We start from the raw sequence: 19,690 nt of genomic DNA, 5'->3' as shown, positions 1-19,690 counted from the left end.
AGACCTCAGCTCACCCCTCGCATGAACCACGACACTGAGCTCCGCCTGACCTAAAACACACTTCAGGTTGGAGGGAAACAGCTAATTGGAACTCCATGTCGAGGCCTGGCCACATTAGCATTCTTTTTATTCTGACAACGTCAAATGTGATACAAACATAACATTCATTTTTATGTTAATCTTGACAGAAGTGCAGGATTGCATTGCCCTGGACACACACACACACACACACACACACAGAGGCATGCACACACACACTCACACATGCTTTGACATACATAGGCAAACACACACACACAGATGCTTTCACATACACAGGCAAACATACACAGATACACACATACGCCCAGGCACGCACACATATACAGATGGCATGCACGTACAGGCCAAGGTACGCACGCACACACACACACACAGATACCACACATATACAGGCACACACACACATAGGCAGGCACACATCCCCAGACACAGATGCTTTCACATACATAGGCAAACACACATACACACACACAGATGCTTTCACATACACAGGCAAGCACACACAGATGCGCACACACCCAGGCATGCACACACACACACTGATGCGCACACACACACTGATGCGCCCACATACACAAGCACACACACATAGGCACGCACACATCCACAGATACGCACACACAGGCAGGCACGCACATACACATATGCGTTCACATATACAGGCAAACAAACACAGGCATGAACACATACACAGATGCGCACACACGCCCACACCAACACCAAATGAGAAGGAAGAACCAAACGGCAGAGAAAGCGATCGCTTTCACTTTCGCGATCGCTTTCACTTTCGCAATCGCTTTCACTTTCACGATCGCTTGAAAAAGAAAGAAGCCTGCGAGTGGTACAGGTGTACGCGCCACAGCGAGACATGTGCTTTCAATTATCGCGCCCGTGTCTGGGCACGATAATTGAAAGCACGTGACGCCCGGTGCGCGTAACCGACACCAATAGGCCGTGGGCGGAGCAATGCACCCGCCTTTGGCCTATTGCGTGCAGTATTCTATAAAAAGACGCACACAAAGGCCAATAGCGGCCCACAAAATGAAAAGCACACGCACGAGCGTGTGCAATTGCTAGGTCAGGTTGAAAACACTGTTTTTAGCTACTAAATGTCTTGCGCTGCACGAGCAATGCTGCGCACTGCACCGCTAGGCGCGAGACCTAAATAGAGAGGATCTGAGGGCAATCCCATAGCATATAGCACAGTCCGACAGCTGGGGCGTTAAAACCTGGCACAGGGGTCCGGGGCAATAAATAAACACAGGAATGTCTCCACCCGAACTATATCAAAATGGTGCTGATAAACTCACCAGAAATACAAACTCCCTCCATCAGGCCAAATGATCAAAGAGAAATATTTGTGAGGAATAAATCCATAAATAAATGCTTTAATCAATATTCATATGTACAATGCAAAAGACACCATATAAGACATAACAACAAAAGTACATTTCCCCACAGAGTTCATTCAGTTTCCCACTCAAGCATCCAGCATATATTCCACATTCACACTCGTCCTGATCCTAGTGGATCCAGTCAATCAAGAAAAAAGTATTATACAAATCGATAAAGACGGCAGACCACAAAATGCATGAACAGTCACAAAATATCAATATTAAATAGAAGTCACTAATTTCTCAAATTCATAATAATAGAAGAAACAGTTAAATAACGCTCAAGGTGTCAATCAATGTCCAAGAATAACAGAATATAAACAAGACTATGTACAGGCTAAATAATTATAGAAAAACATAAATATGTGGTAAACTCCGCCGAGTTCTTTGAATTGTAGAGTCAGTGCCAACGTACGTTTCGGTGACAGACCTATTACGGGTCTCACCTTCCTCAAGGCATAGATCTTCGTAAAAAACAACTTGGGGGAGATCTGAAAGTTTCATATAAATGAATATAAACACGAAAAGAACAAAGGAACAAGTCTTTTGAAGGATCAATTATATTCAATTAGATGGAATTCATTACCATCAGTATGTCTACACTAGGTGAAGGGAGGGAAAACATGCACATATGTCAAATAGTTTCAAGGAGGATAAAAGCTTGGGACCAATGTGACAAGGAAAAAAGAAAAGGAATGAAATCAAGTCACAAGAGTAGATAAGTGATGTGCTCCCAGGAATTGTGATCAAACAGAAAATGATGTAGCATACAGATGGCAAAAAGATTCCCAGGAGGACGGATAGGGACAATACAGGGGTCCAGGGTTCCAAGAAAAATTCTGGCGATTCTACAGGGCTCTATGCAAAACATAGAACTGGATTAACTTTAGGCGGACATTCCTGGAAACCCTTTTTGGATAAGCCTGAGCCTTGGATTACTAATTCTCATGTAAAGTTCTGACAGAGTCTTCCTCCCATGCATCCCTCAATGGTTGCAGGGAGATCTGGGTTTGCGTTGTTAAGGCCCTGAAAGCCAACTGATCAGCCTACGGCCGCCCCCTAAGGTATACAAGGCCTAGAAGAGTTGGAGGTTGGTTGGTTGTGCATCCTGGACCCTCCAAAGGATGAGAGGCGTGCCTGTCAATGCGGGACAGAATGGAAGATTTGAATCCCCAGTATCGGAAAGAGGGGGGCTCCCAGTGGACCTTCTCCCAGATTAATCTGCATCGGCCTCATCACCAGAGATAGGTGAATATACAGGACTTGCGCCAACTAACCTACAAGCCAGAAAGGTCACCTGGTTGATGTGGGAATGATCACAGGAAACATCTTTAAGATAGAAGAGCTTGTCATCTGCGTAGAGCGGGATTGTGTGTGTGTAGTCTGGAAGGGATATGCCCCAGTCCTTTGCACTCAGCCTGGTTCAGGCCACCAGGGCTCCATTGCCGCTGCAAAGAGAAGGGGAGACAAGGGACATCCCTCTCTGGTGCCCATGCCAACCTAGATGTAGTCTGATAGCTGTCACCCATATCGCACCTTGATAGTCGGATTTGTGAAGAATAAGCAGATCCACTGAACAAGGCAGATTGCGTTTATACAGCAAATAAGTATTCCCACCTGAGCATATCGAAGGCTTTCTGAAAATCTGACACAAGGGCAAAAGTCCTGGGCCAACTCCCCTGGGCTCCCTCCATGCATGACTCAGTAGAGCCGACAGATATTGAGGGATGTGTTCCTGCCAGGGACAGCCCCATTCTGGTTGGGTGGACCAGGCTTGGGAGCACTTGATAAACATGGTCGGCCAAGAACTTACTAAGGATTTTGTAATCCATATTTAATATGGGTATATGGCGATATGAGCCATGGTCTGTGGGGTCCTTTCCGGGGTTTATTAGCGAGAATAGGATTGCTTCGAGAAGAATGCAATCATAGAGCTTTGTCAGTGTGGGGGCCAGCACGACTAAGTATGTCTTGTAGAATTTGTCTGGGAGGCTGTTTGTTCCCGGGGTCTTCTCCGCTGCCTGTACATCTTGTACTGTAATGGGAGCATCCAACACATCCTTGTCCTCCAGAGAGAGTCTGAAAAGATGTATGGCAGTTCAGTAAGCTTGCAAGCCTGTGCAAGGGGCCTCCACTGGGAGGCTGTTTAGGGCTGAGTGATAAGTGGTAAAAGCGTTATATACGTCTTTTTGTGCGTGGAGTAAACCGCTGGTTGAGCTGCAGATGGAAACTATCTGGGGTTGCCTGATCTCTCTGCTTATCAGCCTTGCTAGGAGGTGGCCTGACTTCTCATCCTCCAAGTGTGTGCAAGACATGCAGTCCAAACTGTGCGAGCGCTCCATAAAATGAGCCTCATTTTCCCAGAGCTGAAATAGCGAGGATCAAAGGGTAGGGTCCTCAACGCATGCCATTCATGCTCGATCTACTCTTGTTCAGGAGTATCCAATGCTCAGAGCAGCATTTTCCGTTCTCCATGAGATAGCATGCGTACAGAGGCCCATGACCACCAACTTAAAGGCTTCCTACCTGACAGAAGGTGAGGAGGGGATCCCTTCATTATGTTCAAAATACTCCACAATACGATCACAGATGCATAGGGTCCTGAAGGGCGGAGGATGGGAGAGTGGAATCACCCCAAGTTCATGTCCAGGATCAGGAGGCTGTGATCTGATAACTTCTGACCAAGGTAGCCCAGTGAGGAAACTGGGAGACACAGCCAGAAGGACAAACCATCCTGTCTAACCGTGCATAAACGTTGTGTACTGGGGAATGTTGGGAGTAGAGCTTCATCTTCCTACTTATGATGGCACCAATCGTTTGCCATGTACGACTGTTGGAGCCTTGCTGCCAAGCTATGAGCGTTAATGATCATTGAAGTATTAGGAAGGGGAGGGTGGGAGCAGTCCAACATGGGGTCTAACACACAATGGAAGTCCACTCCCAGTAAATAAGGTAAGCAGGTCCAAGTGGCCAAGCAGGCGGAAAGACGCTGAAAACAACTGCGGTTGTTTTGAGTTTGGGACATAAATACTGTCTAGAAGTAGGGGGAGCCATCCAGTGTGGTTTCCAGGAGTACAAATCTACCTTCCAGATCTACATCTTGAATTACCACAGTAAGGGGAACACCCGCCTTTGCACCCAAATCAATGTACCCTAGGCATGAGTGGAGAAGTTGGTGGAAAAGACCTGGCCTCTCCATCAGTTCTGGAGTTTGGCCCAGGTATGAGGCATGTGAGCCTATTGAAGTAAGGCTATCTGGACACCCTTACTCATAAGGTATATGTAGATTTTATAGTCTTTGGAGGAGGTATGCATGCTCCGCATATTCCAGGAAATAATACAGTAGGACTGTTTCCCACCGGGAGGTGAAAGTGTGGATATGCCAAAGCAATTGGGTATGACCCATAGTAGAAAAGGAGGGACTGGAGAGGTATACAGGCTAAATAGGAGGGAAAAATTAATTTCCAAACAATCGCCAATAAAGTGATACTGTGAGTCTTATAGTGGGCTAAATGGCAGATTATAACATTACCTTATACTCAGCATTGTGCTCGATATACAGCTGTGCTGTGTGTATTTTCCATTTGATCTGAACTGTTTATACTGTAATTATATTCTATATGTATATGCATTATTATTAAATGTGTTGTGTATACAGCCAATGGCTGGAAATGTACACTTTGTTGCTTAATTCACTTTCTTGTACTGTTCCTAGACTCACCCCATACTCCTCCACTCAACTACTTACTTTATTTATTGAGTGTCACTTACGCTTTAGTGACCCCCACTTTCTGGTGTGGACTGCATACCTAATGTGTTTTTTCATTTAATAGAACTCGTTGGCCCCTATAATTACCCACTCTGTTGAACTAACTTGATAGTTGGTTTGTGATGATTCAAATATGAAACTTGTGCGGCAGGAAGATTATTCAAATTAAACAAAATGACATCCACTCCCAACGGTAATTTGTAAGGCGATCAGGGATTAGTCGTAAAATAGTAACGGACGCTTGCTTACCCAAAAAATGATTACAATTGTATAGATTCAAACACGAGGCATCAAAATTGAGGAATATACTGAGCCACATGGAGTAAATCTGCTCACTGGAGTTTTGTAATTCAGCTTTGAAAAGAAGTAAGCAAGAACGGTCTACACATGACAAAAGATCACAAACCTCACAAGAGTGGAATCAATTATTGATCAGTACAGCAAAAATATTACAGGTCACACTTCTGACAAACATGTCATCCCTTAACAGCCTTCCTTCTTTCAGGAAGTACCAAATGGCAATTTATCATCCCTGTTTTGTGTTGATGCTTTTTTTCATCACTCAGTGGCAAAATGTTCTTTACTCTGTAAAGCACACTAATATGCGTCTGAGGCACAGTAGCTCTGAGGAAAACTATGAAATAAATTAAATATATCTTTCTTTATGCTCTCCCTTTCAATACGTATTAAATGATTCACCCAAAACATACTCTTCCATGACACACTTATTATGCGTGTAGGTGCATACAGCATTTGAATAGTAAACAAAATGAATGGACTCATACGTTATCCGACCAAAACATTACCGAGGATTATAACTTGTTTTAAACTTAAATGTCTTCCTTCAGGTTTTGGGCATAGTATAAACTGTAGGCTACTTGGTCTGATTGTTTTGTTTGCTGAAGGTTAAAATGAAACTTGCTGTAGCTATACCCTTAGCATTACACCACACTCACTTCAATCTGGCCATGTTCTTTGAAAGAAAGTTTGATGAACGAGTACTTGCTGGTCTGGTAAGGTCCCGGATCTTTGCTGGGAGAAGAGGGGTGAAGATGAACCACTATTTTTGCGCTGTACAGAAAGAAAATATTTCTAATATCAAAATAAAATATTTGCAAAGGGAAAAATTTAAAAGTAAATCACATTTCAAGAACACTATTTTAACTTTTATATTCTAACTTAATATGTCTCAAAATCAGAAAATCACAATTTGCCATTGAAAAGAAAATGCAATAAGAAGTCTTGTCACAATGAAACTATGACAGAAGCAAGGTATAGTCAACCTTCGTTCAAGAAGTAGGGGTGGGAGAAGAAAAGGATGGGGCACAATAGCTTTTCATCCATATTGGGCTCAAGCTTGGAAAGTACAATGTTATTGGCTCTACAAACAGCATCAGATTATCATGTATTACGTGTATTTGTAAAGCACATGTTTACCTGTGAGCATCTTGGCGCTGAATAACAGATGTTTATTGTTACCCAACTCAATGGTACTCATTTTATTGACCTCAAAAGTATGAAAGACTAAGTAGACTCAGCGAGATTTGAACCTGTGACCTTGAGGTCAAACCCCGCCTCCTGCAGTGGATGTATTAGTACACTGAGCCACCAGACCTGGAATATCAAGTATATCAAATCTCAGTGCCTTCACCATGAGAAAGAAAAGTATGAGGCAGCCCTTTTGTGTATATGGTCATCGTAGGAATCCTTTACCCTGAATGTGAGAAGTTGGCCTGGTATAGGATGTTCACTATTCTAGTGAGCACCTTGCACCAGTCCAAACAACCCTTATGGTGATGGTTGTAAAGTCAACTAAGCATGGGCGGATTTTGCGGATCCACGATCCGCGGATTTTGCGGATTTGCGGATAGTGGATCCGCAAAATCCGCGGATTTTGCGGATCCGCGGATTTGAGGCGGGGCTTCCATGCAAGTGCACATGCCTCTTGTGTGCATAAAAGGTCAGAGAAAGATCAGTTCAGCAGATGAAGAGAAAGAAGCCCCTGCCGGTCACAAGAACAGCACGGGTATTGTGCTCGTGAAAGTCAAGGATGAAAAGGCCTCTATACAGCATCACCGCTGATTTTCCACGGTAGAGTTGGGAAGAAGGCACACCTGTCCAGCCTCGACGACGCTCACGATTGTTTTTGGGCTAATGAATGAGTCACTGAATTTGAGCATCAACTAGTTCGAGCGACCATAAGTGTGTTACTATGCAATCGCCCCGAAGGGCGCAGGGGTCCCTTGAGTGAGCTGTCCATCATAGTGGGTGAATGGCGGGAAGACGGTGCAAACCGCGAGTGTGTGGGCGGGGCCAAACATGCGGGGCTTTCATGCGAGTTCACATGCCTCTTTTGTGCATAAAAGGTCAGAGAAAGATCAGTTCAGCAGATGAAGAGAAAGAAGCCCCTGGTCACAAGAACAGCACGGGTATTGCGCTCGTGAAAGTCAAGGATGCAAAAGCCTCTATCCAGCATCACAGCTGATTTTCCACGGTACATTTGGGAAAAGATTAAAGAAAGCACACCAGCCTGGCCTGTTGTAACTATTTTACGATGGCGCCGGCAAGCTGCCAGCGCCATCCTAAAATAGTTACTAAATTAGCTTCAACAGGAAGCTCTAATAGATAAAATCGAGCACCTGCTTTATTTTATCTATTAGAGCTTCCTGTTGAAGCTAACTTAGTAACTATTTTAGGATGGCGCTGGCAGCTTGCCGGCGCCATCGTAAAATAGTTACAACAGGCCAGGCTTCAACTTTTGCCCCCGGATCCGCCGCTCGCGGATTTGCGAATTCCCGGTAAATTCGCGGGAGTTCGCGGATCGCGAATTTACTGAAAATTCCCAAAATCCGCGAGCGGAACGGATTTTAAGCTCATACTTAAAGTCAACCTTATAGACCAGCTATCCTAGAGGTAGCATGGACAGAGCAGTCTTAGGATAAACTCAAGAGGGCATGTGAAGCCAGCTGTTTTACCATATGTAACCCCTTTAACACCAAAAAAGGACACCACACAGGATATATATAGGATATATATGTGATTTATTACTAAACAAACCCTCTGAACTCTTTATGAGGTCAGAGGTCTAAGCACTATACAAGATAATCAATTTAAATACAATAAGTTGCACAAAATACAGTAGGGCGCTAGGGGCACGCTAAACCATATACTAAAATAGTGGTATAAGGACCACCGCACGAAAAGTGAATAGGCCTAGGGCCTAGGGAAATCGCTGGGGCTACGCTGAGCTACCAAGAGTTAGGAAGCAGGAGACCCACGGGAGGCGTGTGCAGTGTCTAGTCACACACGCAGGTTACCATAGAGAATGAATGGGAACGTAAAAGTTACAAACTAGTTCTTTTAGGGCACTTCTGACTGGACTCAGTGAAAGTTACTTGAAACCTAGGCAGCTGCATAGTGGATACCCACAGGAGCACCGAAGTACTCGCGTTACCTCACCCACAGGAAGCGGGTGCATAGGTGTCAAAATGTGTCGGGTTTCGTCGTCGAATCCTATGGAGCCTGGAAGAAAGAAGCGGCAGGGGACCAGGAGAGAAGTATCCGGGTGGATCCAAGGGTGGATCCAAGATGAAGAGGACCTGAATGCAGAGGGGACAGAGTCTGGGTCACTAGCCAGTGACCAGGGAGGAACCAGGAAGGAACCAGGCGATGTCGAAAAGCAATCAGGTGCTGATGGGAAGCTTGTCTCTGCAGACACGTGGACAAGGACGCGTAGACGACGACCAGAGTCAGGCACGGACTGTCCCACGAAGGCTCTCGCTGTTGGCGGTGTCGGCTTCAGGATTGGAGTCAACAAGCCTTGGCAAAGGCAACCCACGCAGGAAACGAAGTTAGCTTCTTACTCAGACCAACAGTCTGAGGGGCTGCTTCTTTTGAGGGAAGCAAGGGCCAGTCTGGAGCAACCAGACAAGCGGTGTAAATTCAAAGGATCGTCGCCAAGATGGCCACTAGCCAACGGGCAAATGACCGGGCAGACGCGTCCAGCAGCAAAATGCAAAAGGGCCCCACGCAGAACTCGTGGAGTGTGCAGGGCCGATCTTTCGTGTAGATGATGATCGAGGCTGGGGCTTCTCAATCCCCAATGCACCGCTTCGAGGAGGCCTCGGTGCTGCACAGTTAGCAGGTCGCAGACTTTTCAAGATGGCCGGTCCCACATCTCTCGTCGCCTCCACGGGTCTCAGCTTTGCAGGGACTGTGGATCGGGCTGTTGGATCTCTGGGAATCCGGTTCTTGTCAGGCTCTGTGCTCGGGCTCCGGCGGCGACAAAGCAAGCCGTTGATCGCTGGATGGTGCCTGCTTGTGCAGGGTGGTCACTCGACCACAAGGGAGATTCTTTAGTCGTCTTCTTCAACTAGATCATCGAAGGTCCAGAGTTTCGTTTCAGAGTTTCAGTCAGGATTAATCTAAAGTCTTGGGACTCAGCTCCTACCTATATACCAACTCTAGGGGCTGGATTACCTGCTAGGTCCCTCCTATGGGTGGGACCAGGGAAGGGGGTGGTTACACCCCTTTCCCTTTGTCCGGTTTAGCGCCAGAGCTAGGGCTGGAGAGCCCCAGCACCGGTTTGAACTAGACTATGCATGGGACACCTTGTGTGCCCCAGGCAGTGTCTCCTTTCTTTCAGCCCTCCCTGCCCTAATACACAAAACCCTGTCTGGGGTGGTGCTAGCACCTCCCAAGACAGGAAACCTATTGTCCAAGCCTCCCTAGCAGGAAGGACTCCCAGCAGCAGGAGGTCAGACTTGTGTCTGTGGCAGCAGCATCCATTTTGTGATGCTGAGGCTCTGGTTAACTTTAACCGGGAATAGTAGGAACAACATGTCTTCTCCCTCTAGAAGAGTGGAATGCTACCCCCGTCGCCAGAACTGGCGAGGGGGTAGTATTCCAAATTGTATGACACCTTACTCGACATGTTTTGATAAAGCCAAACCATAGTTAGCATCTGACCGCGAGGTACATAATGCACTTAAGAGTATATGGTATGGCAATATCCTAGAACAGCTATAAGGACATGGTTCCGAAAGCTGCAGACAGGCTCAGCTCATGCTAGAGCACCATCTCACATAAAACCAAGCACTCTGCCTCCAGGATTGTTAAGGCCTGCCATAGGAGTGACTTATAGGTGTATATGTGTCTAGATATAAGGTTAGATATAGGTATACTATATTTAAGCAAGGGGGTGATTACACCACCTTGCCCCAGCTGAGTGATCAGCCAGTTGTGTCAATTTGGATGGCCAGCCAGGGGTGGCAAAAGATATGCTGTAGCCCCTGGTAGGCCTTGGATGCACCTATGCCCTGGGTACCTATAGTACACTGTACAGGGCCTCCTAAGGTGACCCAGTATCCAATTGGAGATGTGCCTAGGGTACATGGAGTCCATTTTAAAGAGAGAGCAGATAGCCTGGGGTCCTGATTAGCAGGATCCCAGGCCAATTAAGTCGAAAACCAGCTAAACACTAGGCAGAAATCTGGGGTAACCATAGTAAGGTATCCACCTTCCTACACTGAATAGGAATTTAATCATTGTTATTTAGTGCTCTGACATCAGAGAAATGAAGAAAACAACTTTGTTCCCAACGCGGTGACATCAACCAGGATACAGCAGCACCCTTGCTTTTTCTCCACATGCCTGGACATCCACAGAACTGAGACATATGGCGGCCTATGGAATAGCGGGTGATGCATCATTGTCTCCCCTACCTGCCCCCACCTCCCCTTGGTCAATATGGTTCAAGGGAGGCAGGCAATGGTAGGTGCTGTGTTGGTGCCATCTCCCATACCTGTGAAAGGACAGTGAAGACCTACAATACTGTCTCTTTCCTGCACTGACCCACTGCCAAGCGTGGCGCCTGCACTGCTCCTCCCCTAGCTGAGGTTTGGAAGGCGAGGAAGGTAAGGGCAGACAGAGCTAGGAGGGGAGGCAGGACAGGAATCAGTGAGCTTCTTTTCATGAAAGGGTAAGCGTGAGGAGAAGCCAAGGTAGGTAGAACATGGTGGCAGTTAAAAAATATATGCAGGCAGACAGGCAGGCAGACAGACAGCTAGCTAGATAGATAGATAGATAGATTGTTTAATGAACTGTGTTAATAACAATGAAGATCGATCGGTATTTCATTGTTGTAAAGCCACAATACCCCAAAAAACGTAAAAGCCAGGCTTCGTCTCCTACAAGGAAAACCCAAAAAACAAGCATTTGCAATGCAATAGGTCTCGCAGCATTAAAGTTTGAGTTATTGGCATTGTATATGACAATGTGTTGCATGAATTGTTTTGGGCACACACAGGCTTCCTAAAGACCCTAAGGCACAGATGTTACAACATTGGATGCCATACAGGTTACTGGATCAGATGCTTACCTGTTTCTTTTGGATAGCACCAATATGAACTGCTGTTAGAACGCTCAGTAAAAAGCACTGTTTTGACCCCAACTGTTGTTTACTTGATATATTATTTGATGTCTCCCCAGTAATCCTAACCCTATTTAATCAAGATTCTTCGAAACCTAGATACCAAAAATAAAGAAATGGGCACAACAGGTATGTCTGGTGGACAGTCCTTTGATAACCTTAGTACTCTGAGAGTGACAGAAAAAAAAGACATCTGAATGACCGACCAGTCCTGGGTTTTGATTTTTTTTTCCGCTTCAGTAGTCCTACGACCACAGAGAGACAGCTAATAATGTTCTAAGAAACAGGGAAACTAAAACTAATTTAAGGCTCCATCCTATTAAAAAAGATCCATTTCCTCAGCAAACAGTAAAACACAAACCAGGCAGAGTTACATTAAACCCTAAAAGAATTTTTTACTACTACATTTATCTAGCACATTGAAAAACTTTGTATCCGTTCACTTTCTTCTAGTTAAGATGTATACAGTTTAGTAACTTTAGTGTTTACAAACAGACTCGCACCAAATTTTGTTTTGACCAAACTGAATTACACTGGATCGTATTTGGAACTTTAGCTCACCAAGGGCCAGATGTAGGTAATTTCCATTTACCGAATGGAAAATACCGACTCATACCGAATCGGTATTCCCCAATCGGAAAATGGTATGTAGGAAAAAAAATCGGTAAAAGTTACCGACTCGGTATGACTCGGTAAGCCAAATCGTTAATTACCGAATCGGAATTGACCGAGTCGGTAAAATCCGAGTCGGTGAAACCCAAGCAAACCCGTGGGCCACATTGCCCATAGGAATCAATGGGAATCTCCTAATCGGACAAATCCGACTCGGATTTCACTGACTCGGAATTTACTGAATCGGTAAATACCGATTTGGGAGTTTGAAAGATGCCATGTGAGCCTGTCAACCAATCAGGGAGAGCATACACCCCCCACAGCCAAGGCCCTGTGAATCCAACCAATGAGAGAGAGGCACCACACCCCAGTACCTGGGAGTGGCCACACCCATGCAGGTGGAAACCAACTGAACAAACAAATCTGCAGAGGAGAGAGGAGCACAGCATCCACAGGCCAGCAGACAGAGGATGGAGGTACAGGAAGGACAGAAGGATGCTGGTGAGAGGAAAAGGAAGCAGAAGTTTAGCCAAGAGGAACTGCAGGTGACTGTGGATGAGATTGTCACCGACTACAGCCAAATATTTGGGAGGCAGTCTCTGCATGTTGCAGAGACTGTGAAGCGTAACATCTGGCTAGCAATTCAGGGCAAAGTGAATGCCATAGGAGTCACCCACCGGGACATTGAGGACATCAAGAAACGGTGGTATGATCTGCGTATAGTCACCAAGAAGAAGATAGCAGGACAGAAAAAGGATGCTGGTTTGACAGGAGGTGGCAGGGCCAAAGCCCCAAAACTCACACCAATTGAGGAGCAAGTTGCATCCACCATGGAGTCAGAATGCATCCACGGGATTGGAGACCTGGATAGCACAGCAAAATCAGCCAAAAAACAAGGTAAGAGGCATGTACCCACATGCATCCCCACCTATCACAACCCTGCACCCCACTGTGTACACACATGACACAGCAGGAGAGGTCAGAAATTATTGCTGCAATGTATCATGGTAGACTTAGTCATGTACACACAGAAGCAAAGTACACCACACATGACTCAGCAAGGCATGCCACACACATCCCCAAACAAGCAATGTGGACTGTGCAAAGGTGTGCAGACCATTTAATTAAGAAAAACACACAGACAAACTACAGCATTGACACTACGTCAATTTCATTCCACAGGAGAGTTGTCACGCAGTTCTGCACAGCCGAGGGAGGAGAGGGCAGTACCATCTAAAAGAGGGGAGAAAGAAAAAAGGAAAAATCGTCACAGCGCAGGAGATGGTGGAGACGACCCTACCCAGGACCCCTCATCACCAGACCCACCCACTACACCAATCCCAATGTCCCCTCTGTTGTTTGGGTCCCCAGACCTCACAAACACGCCCATGCCGGGAGGGGAAAGTAGCCAGGCGGAGCCCCCGCAGAGGATTCTGCAGACCTCTGATTCAGAGGATGAGGAAGATGTCCCCCAGAAGAGTGCGCCAGTGCCTGACAGGCCAAGACCAACTATGTCTGCAGGCTCAGCGCGCACTACTGTCCTTTGCAGGAGGGCACGTGATGGTGGGGAGGGCCAGGATGGTGAGAGCGTGTTCTGTGGGCTGGAGGGCACGATGGTGAAGGTCCAACGGCAGCAGGCCAAATCGCTGCAAGCCATGCAGCGGCAGGTGCGCGGTTTGAGCGCAACAATGTCCAACATGGACAAGGGCATTACCCAAATGGCTAGTAGCCTGGACCTGATTGCACAGGGGATCTCAGACATTTCAACCTACATGGGGGTCATCTCCGACAAGCTTGATAGGGAACATCTCCAGCGTGCAAGGGAACGGCAGTACATGCGCCAACAGACCAAGGCCATTAACAGGTTCGCTGCCAACACAGCTCTCCTCTGCAGACGCTCCATCTCAATGCAGGAGGCAATAGAGCACTGCTGCACTGACTTAACCCGGGGCATGGGCAGAGTAACCTCTGCAATGGAGCAGATGTTGACCTCAAACCTAGGCAATGCTGGTGACACGGGTGTGGAGGAGACTGAGGGGTCAACCAGCAGGAGTGGCTCCAGTACACCTGTGCAGGAGGTGCGCAGGAGCGGCAGGCACAGCCATGGTGAGTCAGGCACCATCAGGGAACCTGAAGGACAGGCACCTAAGTCCCGCAATGTGGTGTGAGGGCGCAAGAACTGAACTATGCAGGGAACTGACTCTACTGCACACAGTGACAGCAACTGAGTATGTGCAGCCAGTGACATTCACGTACAGTCATGTGACCATCATGAAGTAGTGCAGAATAAACTACTCATGTCCGGAAGTATACCTGTGTGTGTGTCATACTTTACCTAGAAATAGCGTTGTGTAATTTCAGTCCGTCTCAATCTGCCATCTACTGCGGCTGGCCCTGTTGCCTGGGGATCTGCATGTTCTTGGTCCTCATCTATGTTCTCCCTATGTGTCAACTCCACCTCTGTGCCTTCCTTGGTCGCAAGATTGTGCAATATGGCACGGTCACTATTATTTTGCAACACAGGAGGGGGTTGTACTGTCGCGCACCTCCACTTTTGTGGAGGCAACGGAACCTGCTCTTCAGGAGTCCAAAGGTTCTCTCCACAACATTGCGGGTGGACCTGTGAGCAACATTGTATCGCCTTTCTGCTCTGTTGGTTGGGTTCAGGTACGGTGTCAGCACAAAGGAACGCAGGGCATATGCACTATCACCTGGGAGAGAACAAGAGGTACATGGGTTTCATACACATTCCACATGGAGCAGAAATACATTTCAGGGTGTGTGCTACATATTTACCTAGCAGATAACCATCTCCAAAATCGCCATTCTGTAGCCGTCTATATATTCCACTGTTCTGGAATATGTAGGAGTCGTGCGTGCTCCCTGGAAATTTAGCTACTATGTCGGTGATGATGTTCCCTGCATTGCATATCACCTGCACGTTGATGGAGTGTGTAGACTTACGGTTTCTGTATATGTGTTCCGTGGCTGCAGGTGGGCATAGGGGAATGTGGGTGCCATCAATACAGCCTATCACATGCGGGAAGTGAGCCAGTCCATAGAAGTCTGTTTTAGTATTGGCAAGTTCTGCAGGTGTGTCAGGGAACTGTATGTAGTCTCCCAATCTCTGAGTCATGACATCCAGGAACTTCCTGAAGAAACGGGACAGACAGCTCTGGGATACTCCTCCTACTGCAGCTATCACACTCTGGTAGCTCCCAGAGGCCAGCAGGTGTATGCTGCACAGCACCTGGACATGGGGAGATATGGCGTGGGCCCTGGGTGTTGGATGATCCAGGTATGGGTGGAGGTCCCTTATTAAGTCCATGATGGTATTGGGGTGCAGCCTGTACCTCTGGAGTATCTCAGGCTCAGTCAATTGGACCAGAGTGATCCTCTGCCTGTACACCTGCACCTCCCTTTGCCATACCCTCAGTCCTGCAGCCTGTAGCCTTCGCCTCCTCGCTATCACATAGAGTGCAGACATTTTGACTGGAGGGTTGCATTTTGGGAGCCTTTTTATAGCATCCACATGGTTACCACCACCTTTCAGTCCATGGTAAAATCCGACTCTGAAATACCGAATTTGGATGAATTCGGTATTTTTTCCCTTTCCTACATCTCGATGGCCATGTTTTCCGATTCCTTATTTCCCGAATCGGTGTATACCGAGTCGGTATTTATCCGATCGGTGAATACAGATTCGGTAAATATGGAATCAGTTATTTCCGAGTCGGAATTTTACCGATTGATATTTACCGATTCGGTTTATTTTTGGCACCTACATCTCATTCTCGCAATACTGTTCGGTAACGGCCGATTTTAACGATTTTGGGCTGTTACCGACCGGTATTGGCCGACCTACATCTGGCCCCAACTGCGTACGCATGGCACTCTGGGATTTTCACTTCTGCATATCTCTAGTTCACTAGGCCAGCATTAGGACTCTGAAATAAGCAGATTCCTGTGGGTCCTGCGGGTCAAAGATTGTATTCCATCTTGGGCAGACTCTTATCCTCGAAGTTTGATGAATTGAAGAATATTAAGAGGAGGGTGCAAGAAGGAGCTAGGATGACCATCTAACAGAGAATCAACAAAAAGATGCCAGTACTGCACTACAGTTCAATATTTTCTATTAATTTAGACAAAAATTATTTCACAAAAAGAGAGACTTGAAAGTCATTGTTTGATGAATTTTTTGATGTCTTTGTATATATTGGATGTTCTTGTATATACCTTTCAAGTCTCTCTTTTTGTGAAATAATTTTTGTCTAAATAAGGTCCAACAAAAATAGAAAATTTACAAAAAATAAAATCCAAAATAAAAAGAAGTGTTCATAAGAAACTAGACTAAAAGATTGGTCTTTTCTAATTGAGGATTGTTACTCAATTAATAGAAAGGATTGTTACTCAATTAATAGAAAATATTGAACTGTAGTGCAGTACTGGCATCTTTTTGTTGATTCTTGTATTGGCGCAGCCTTACTGCGTTGGAGCCAGAACCCCTATTGTTGCCACATCTAACAGAGAAGGCACTATAAATTCTTCTTTGTAGTTAAAATGTCACGAACTAAAGGTATCTAATAGCCATGAACCACGCGTATTCGAATAAGCAATATAAATTATTTTTACCACAATAGCTTAAAATGCACTACAAAGACCACCTCGTTCAATCTTCGAATGTGGCAGAGAAAGAGGGACTTTTGCCTATTACAAGTAGACACTTCTAAGAGAGGATGCATGTTGGAGTGCTTTCAAATCTCAAGAAAATGGTTCAGTACCCTCAACAAGATCCCAAGTGTGAATATAAAACAACAAACAAGTATGCAAATTCAATCTTATTCAAATGAACTATTAATATGGACGAAATTCATTGTGATTTAAAATGCATGGAAATGACAGAACTGTAGCCTTATGCACTATTTTAGGTGAGCGAATAGAACCTATATGGGCACATTAAAGGACGAGCCAGGCAATTGTCTTCCCTCCGCCTCCTTTTATGCAGTTTTGTAACAAAAATAATATACAAGCAGCATACTTCAAATTGAAGAAGAGCGGCTGCAAAACACTGAGCATTTTTGTAGTGGGTCTTTTAATGGTTTTGCTGTGCTTTTGTTATTGGGGTTAAGCCAAACTTCTTGATCAGCTCTCCCTATGAAGTTGGTGGTTTGCTCATCTCCCTTCACTAAATAAAAGACACTTTATTTTAAGCATTCTAAAATTCTATTGATGTATCAAAGAGGTATAAATTATCAAGGAATTCCCACTGAGTGAACGTGGACCTTTACGGATGGTTAAATCATTGCGTTACGGTGTGTCTGAGTCTAACCCCTATCTCCTGGAGAAACCGATTAATGATTAAAGTTATCACTGAAAGGTACAGGAAACTACAACTTTTGACAAACCTTTGGGTGCTGCTGTAGCTCAGGACTGAGGAAGTTAGAAGGGACAGAACCAAACATGCTGCCCACATGCCCATGCATTCAATCCCCTCCATCCAGAGTCTCCACAATAGCATATTACCTGATCCATAAACAAACACCGTTACTGATCACTCTTGTTGTCCATGTTATCTCCCAAAAATGGTATTTAGAAATTGTTATAGGCACTTGTCACTAAGCTTAACACCATGCTGGTTGTGGGCACGTATTGCAGCAGTTGTTAACTATTCAAGTATATTCTGACTCTAAATGTATGGCTTTGCTCTGAAGGATTGCAAATGAATTGGCCACCCACCAGTCCCACTTTTTGCCCCACTTTGTTTTTCTACCAATTACCACGGCTACTGCCTGACCCAACACTATCCTTCATGCTTCCCTGTAATTCTATTAAATGGCTGTATACTAGAATGACATTTTTAATTGACAAAACACACACTAAAGTGTTTTCAATATAGTTTTAAGATACATAATTTTGTATTAAGAAAATGCATCGCCGCTATACTTCCCCGAAAAATCCAATTGTGTACCTAAATTCAATTTCATAGAGAAGCTGATAGCTTAAGGTAACTATTCGTTTTATTTAGTTTCTTCGTTTTACTTGGGGTTTTTTATAAACACGGAAAATACAGATATCCCTATCCAAAAGCATAACTATTTCCAAATAATGTGTGTCCTCAAAATATAGTGGGTGCACATCCATGCTCAGTTCTCTACAGTAGATCTCAATGAAAAAAGAGCATTAAAACAATTATTCAGGCCTCTAACAGCAAATACGGGTTTACAGGCAATATGGCTTCTTTCGATCGCCCTTTACCTAGCTCATCGCTCACATGCTTATCCATAGAGATGATCGGTTTCTGCCCCTAAAACGGCCTGCTGAGACAAAGGCACAGGCATTTCTCTGCACAGCATCGCTGGCCGCATGAATCAGTACACACAAGCTAGCACGCATGCTTCTGCGTCATCAAGAGTACGGAGCCTCTAGTTCCAAAGGACGCAGTCTGCAGCCATGTGCTCAGGTTTCACCACGAAGAGTGCTGCCGGGGACTGGCTGGGAGAATGTTACTCTGCAACAGACACACCCTCGGCCCACTTCTACTTGGACGAGGAAACCTAGCAACATGCCGTCACAGACTCCCGAGATGGCAGATACACAAACATTGAATCCAGGTCCGCCAAGCACGAAACGAACCAGTGCCCTGCAGCAGCCTCCCTACAGGTGTAATGCCAGCACTACTGGTTATGCTGGTCAAATGCAAGGACACAACTCCTTGCGCCTGCCTGCCTACCTTACAAGCCCTCGCCCTGTGCACTGCTGTGTGAGAGTGTGCACGAATGATTTCTTACAGCAAGAGGAGAAAAGCTGGTGCCGAGCAGTCTATGAACTTTCCTCCGTCCACCCCCACAAAGCTCTCGAAGCCCACGTCTGCACACATGTAAAACAAGACGCCCAGGGCGAGTGCCGGTCCGGTGAGAAGGGGCGGGACTGTGAGAGCCGATTCCGACGCGAACCTTCGGATTGGGCTGTGCGACTTCACGTGAGCGGTCTACGGTAGAAGCTCACGCGCGTGACCCGTTCCGAAGGCGCGCGTCGGAATCCGACGCCACCATAGGGAATGCTGGGCGCGCGGCCAGCTCTGGTCTCCCCTCGTCGTTTTTCGGCTGAGACGCCGACTATAGTTTTCGCTGCGAGAACGCGCTTATCGCGTTCGTCGTAGCGAGACCTAAAAAGGACACAGTGGTTTATAGGCAGGGCCACTGGAATTATGTGATTCTGCGGCTGCAACGCTTTCTACTAACCAGGGCCGGCTGGTATTAAAGGGCGGGAGGGCGGAGAAGAGAGGATGAAAAAGAAGAGCAGGAAGCTTGGAGTAAATTGCAGTTGCTGCTCGGTTACGAAACAGTGGAAGCTGTTTGAATCTGTTTTTCTTGGGGGGAGGGGGTTCATGGGAATGGTCGGAGGCATCCTGAGCAGTGCACGTGGAGGCATCCTGAGGAGTGC

At 46.1% G+C, this 19,690-nt stretch overlaps 1 protein-coding gene across 1 annotated transcript in view; it reads right to left on the bottom strand.

The window, feature by feature from the left end:
• The window catches only part of VPS36 (vacuolar protein sorting 36 homolog), a 262,064-nt gene that overhangs the window by 170,692 nt on the left and 71,682 nt on the right, over positions 1-19,690 (bottom strand). The window contains exon 4 of the mRNA XM_086935046.1: positions 6,162-6,276. Within this exon, the coding sequence (XP_086791172.1) occupies positions 6,162-6,276 (115 nt within the window). The remainder of the gene's footprint in view (positions 1-6,161; positions 6,277-19,690) is intronic.

The sequence above is a fragment of the Lissotriton vulgaris genome, chromosome 8 (genome assembly GCF_964263255.1).
Source record: "Lissotriton vulgaris chromosome 8, aLisVul1.2, whole genome shotgun sequence".
Taxonomy (NCBI): domain Eukaryota; kingdom Metazoa; phylum Chordata; class Amphibia; order Caudata; family Salamandridae; genus Lissotriton; species Lissotriton vulgaris.
Note: the sequence above shows the minus strand (reverse complement) of the source record. Positions and strands in the feature narration are given on the sequence as shown.